At 40.7% G+C, this 5,466-nt stretch overlaps 1 protein-coding gene across 1 annotated transcript in view; it reads right to left on the bottom strand.

Moving 5' to 3' along the window:
- Positions 1-5,125: 5,125 nt before the first annotated feature.
- The window catches only part of LOC139461651 (tumor necrosis factor-like), a 6,375-nt gene continuing 6,034 nt past the window's right edge, over positions 5,126-5,466 (bottom strand). The window contains exon 6 of the mRNA XM_071243114.1: positions 5,126-5,466. This exon is cut by the window's right edge and continues 99 nt beyond it. Coding sequence (XP_071099215.1) covers positions 5,126-5,466 — 341 coding nt within the window.

Here is a 5,466-nt window from a genome sequence, read left to right as displayed (position 1 = left end):
CTGTGACACCAATATTTTAGTGTATGTTTCAAACAACTAAAGTTTGGTTTTCAGTATTGTAGTACATGTATGGAATCAAGTCACAGAAAACTGCTACAGAACTGCTACAGAAAAGTATGCATTCCATGCAAAAGTTGACTTTTATGCAAGCCCCATGAAGTTTCAATACCATTGTTTAGCATCGTGCTGACAACAGCAACAAAATTACGCAATTATTCAACATTACGAAATGCCACGCCTGTCCGAAAATGAGCGTCTGCGAGCCATTGGTATGCTTAAAGCACGATGGAGTCAACGTGATGATGCATTTTAACGTCCACAGAAACACCATTTGGTGTTTATGGCAACGTTGGCAACAGACGAATGCAGTCAGAGACCATCCTCGGAGTGGCAGGCCACGCGAAACTAATAATCGACAAAACAACTGGATTCGAACAACACACCTACGAAATCGATTCCAGCCAGTAACAGTGACTGCGAGAAGCATCCCTGGCCTTCGAAGAATATCTTCACAAACCGTACGTCGTCGCCTCAGATGTGCTGGAATTGTCGCCAGACGACCCGCCAGACGTCCCATTTTGACAGGAAAGCACGTCTACAGTGGTGCAGACAGCGTCTACGCTGGACGGCCATTCAGTAGGGACAAGTTCTATTCACTGACGAGTCTCGTTTTCACCTCAGCCACAGCGATGGACGGATTCGAGAGTACCGACGTCGAGGTGAACGTTACGCCAATCATTGTGTCATGGAAGAAGATCGGTTCCGGGGGCGGCAGCGTTATGATATGGGGTGGGATTACAGCAAGACAGAGGACCCTTTTGATAGTGGTAGATGGAAATCTCAATGGACAGCGCTACCGCGACGAGATCATCGACTGTTGCTCTACCGTGTTTGCGTCGTCATGGCCAAGGCATTACCTTTCAACATGACAACGCCCGGCCATATATTGCTCGACTTGTTCAGGATTCTCTTCAACAAAACAACCTGAATATCATCCCCTTCACGGCTCGCTCCCCTGATCTCTTACTAATCGAGCACATGTGGGATGAGATGGATCGGCGGCTACGACGTCAACCACGTCTTCCACAGACAGTTCAGGAACTTCGAAACATGCTCCAGCAGACAGATACGGACAGATATCCCACAGGACTTTGTGCGACGCCTGGTCCATTCCATGAGACGAAGATGTGTTGCTTGCATCGCAACCAGATGTGGACACACACGCTACTGATTTGTAAATGGACATGTTGGCATGTGCATGTTTTTTTTATATGAAATCACGCATTTTCTGAAGTCAGTATGGCAAATAAAACCATTTGAACACTTACAGGAGTCTTTTATCTTTTGCAAATCGAAAATGTTTCAGATTTGGTAAAAAACAACTTTGCATTAAATCTTATTCAATGTCACAGGAACTTTTGTTGTTCAGTATATGTACATAATAGACCGCAATAACAGAATATTGATATCTGGAATATATCATACAATATATCACAAAATCATTTCAATGTAGATAAATAATATAAATAAAAGTATCTATAAACTTTCCAAAAACAAAGCAAAAATGTTATGGTTCAGCAACTTTTTATACCATTTCTTAAATATAAACAACAAAATCGTTTCCATAATCATAACAAATCTCACCTAAATGCAGAGTCCATTCTTCCATTCCGACTGTATCATAAACATGTATCTCTGAATCACTATCAAATAGGTTTCATCAGATATTTCTTATGCAAAAATGTTAGGTTTTTTTCGTCGTAAGTTTTTAAAGAATAGACAAATGAATATGCATTATGATACAAACCCTTGAAGTCGTGAAAACATTTACAGGGCAGTTCATAAATTGGGTGTGGGCACATGTGGCATTCAAGCAACACATGAAACCTACACCACCACCCACATACGCATCTATTTCATTTATAAATTCATTCACAAACATACCAGAACACACCATCAAACGTGGACATTTGAACTCATAGGGGGATTTGAGCCGGGGGGAGTCATTTGGGCCTTCGAGGGCTGAGTGCTCTTAGCCTAGACTCAAAACACACAAGAGTTATCTCTGCCTAGGCCCAAGTCACTCCAGTGTGACTTGAGCCGGGAATTGAGTTGGGCCTCCCACACAGGCAATCCTAGTGATCCTCAATGCACATTGCTGCGCCCATGTTTCACAAACACAAGTGTGGTTATTTATCTCACGAGTAACTAACTACCGGTTTAATTATTAAGCATGTAGTAAGATAATTGAATTGATCAGTTAACAGTAACTTTGTCCAAAGTCGAGATGGGAATGTGCATTCACCGAAGTGAAACGTATGGATCGGGAATAATGTTGAACTTGGTTATGTTTTTTCATTATTGATTTCCACACATCAAACAAAAATATCTTTCATTAGGGTTTGATGTATTAATATATGTATGTATATATGGCCCAGTTGTCTAAGGCGCCGCGATTCGCTGTGCAGGGTTGCGTCCCTTGGGCACGCCAGAAACCTATGATTGTTGGTTCGAGTCCCGTTTCGCCCCGATTATGTTTCTAGGTTTGTCAGCACCATACCCGTGTTCGTGGGTTTCACCGAAGTGGTAAACGTCTGGGACCTGCATCACTTGGGGCCTTTCTCCCGAATTAGGGGCGGTCGGGTAGCCTAGTGGTTAAAGCGTTCGCTCGTCACGCCGAAGACCCGGGTTCGAATCCCGACATGGGTACAATGTGTGAAGCCCATTTCTGGTGTCCCCCGCCGTGAAATTGCTGGAATATTGCTAAAAGCGGCGTAAAACCAAACTCACTCACTCACTCAATTCTCCCACATTAAGCTGACACGCCGTGATATAACTGGAATACTGTTAAAGATGGCGTCACACCCATCTCACTTACTAACTCACACTCACTCTTCGTCACTGGAGTAGGTGTGGTTAAAGCGCTCGTGCATTGTGAAAAAATTAACACACATCACCCATATCCTATTATTTAATCGGTACATTTCATAATTCGTACGATTTTCCTCGGAACGTAAGAAACGCCCATTTACTTAAACATTGAACTACAACCGACACGCCAGTCATAGTATATGGAGTATATGTTTACCTTCCTTGTTCCGGAGATAAACTGTCAGAGATAAAAATAGACTTTGAATTACGAGGATGACGTGGTGAAATACAGTTCACTATCAGGAGTCCGTGTGACACCGATATCGGTGGAATTGTGTCTACGTTATTGTCCGAGTAACTCTCCATTCCTTAAAAATAATTGAGCCGAGGCCCGACAGGAGCGTCTACTGATTCGGACGCCTGGGGTCACCTTTGCTGTATGTACTTTCTGAGCGAGTGGTGAGTGGTGAGACATTAGGATTCTTTTGCAGGACACTGTCTCTCAAGTTTCACAAATGAAGGATTAAAAGTAATATATACGTAACCTACGTGTAGGGAAATTGTAAAGTGAATATTTAGAGAATGTATTGGACTTGAATATAAATGGTAAAGCTGTCGCTGTTTAGCGTGGTGTGTAATCTCTATAATTCACTGCTAGGTTAGATAACGTATGTCGCACCACAAGGAAACTGAATATGTGGTTTATAATACACCTTCCCTGTATTGCATGTGTAAGGTTACAGCAAGGTATTTCCTGCGCTGACTATGCAGATGCTCAGATAAGCATTATAAGTATAATGAATTATTCTAACCTGGTTTGAGTCCTGTCTACGGTAAATATGAAGGCAGTACATTAATAATATGATTTTTTAAATATTAAAATGCCGAACGTATATTGAAAAGGTTTCATACATGGCTGTGATATTTTTGTGAATTTATAATTTCTATTTAAACACTGTTATCATGATATGGTAAAAATAAAAGAGTATGTTTATCATTTATTTCTGATATCTTATTATTTGATTAAGGTTTATATTTTATCAGTTTGGAAAAATAACTTCTGTTGAGGTTCTAAAACAAAATATAAATGAACGTTATTCCGGATCGCATAAACATGCAGATCACTCACAATGACAGGTTCAACCCTTAGTCACAGTCATGTAGTACTTTCTCAGAAAAGCGTGTCTGATTTGGTTGAAATCGGGTGATATGTTCCTACAAATTTGCTGATTGATCATTACAATATTTCAAATGATCGTGTTATTACATGGTATACCTCTTTAAACAATCTGTGAACAGAAGAGCATTTGATATTATCTTTGTCCATATATGCAGCATAATATAAACAGTGTGAACAGGTAGTTGAAGGTAGGGAGCAAATTGTTAAACAAAATAGTTTGATGGTCATGAGAGGCCCATAAGTGGGTCACATTCTAACTGTAAACTTGTAAAACAACTACATCTGATAAAGTAGATGAGAGTGTCAACAAATAACACCCGAACATATCAATCTAGTTAGGCGAAGACAGCGTATAAGTTTACTTAAATAAGTGTACTACAATACAATGTGTACAAATAACATGCTTCAACATAAAATACGCCCGTGTCAGACAGATGTAGTTTGAGACATACAATAAATGACAAATATTGCAGTAAAACAGATTTATAACAGACACATACATATCTTATATTAATGCCATACATATGTATAAAATACTATGATATCCAGTGTCTTTTGTCTCTAGTCTATAACTACCCTAGACTTCAGAATCACAGCTTTGTTTTAAGTCTTATTTTGTCTCACTGATCAGAATGACACCCAAATTACTCTCATGCGCGAAAGCGTATTTGTACTGATAACACAAAAGAAATGATAACGTCACTTGTAATACGACCAATTGAGCAAATGAGGGTATTTATGGATAATCTACCATAAATGAAACATGCGCACTAAACTATGGCTTATGATATCAAGCTAACTAAATGTAGGTGCATGTATTTTGAATCCATGTTTGTCAAATTGAGATGCTGTCATCGTGACCTGCACGGTCAATATTTTCCTTTCCTCTTTACGCGACAGCTACGTTTTTCCATCTCAGGCAAGCGCTAGCGCCTCCAGCTGCAGCACTCATGGGCTTGTCATTGCTCTTATTTACCAAAGAATGTATTCCACATTCCAGCTGCCACACTATTGATCGGGAAAGCTGGCTTTACACTCAATAGTGCAGTACTGCATATCTGATGGTGGTTTCATTCAAACTTCTCTGTATACAATATGTATATCAACATAGTGCCAGTCGCGATCATGCTTCAGCGTCTGCAAGTGGGACACCTTCACCATCACCTGATCTCCAGCATCTAACTGAGCCAGTCCATCAGCATCACTCGGGTACTCCATGTGAGCTCCGTCATTGATACCATCTTTACACTCAGTCACAGCATTCTCAAACAACACGACCTGTGTCTGGCTGGAGGCGCTATAGCGGACAACCTGGTGCTGGAATGTTTGGAGTGGCTTGTCATCCTTCCTGTTGTCCTCGACGTAGAACTTTACGTGACTTGTGATATGGTACACTCCTGCTGCTGGTACTGTGA

This window comes from Haliotis cracherodii, unplaced genomic scaffold (assembly GCF_022045235.1).
Source record: "Haliotis cracherodii isolate W230 unplaced genomic scaffold, xgHalCrac1.p SCAF_15, whole genome shotgun sequence".
NCBI classification, from domain to species: domain Eukaryota; kingdom Metazoa; phylum Mollusca; class Gastropoda; order Lepetellida; family Haliotidae; genus Haliotis; species Haliotis cracherodii.
Note: the sequence above shows the minus strand (reverse complement) of the source record. Positions and strands in the feature narration are given on the sequence as shown.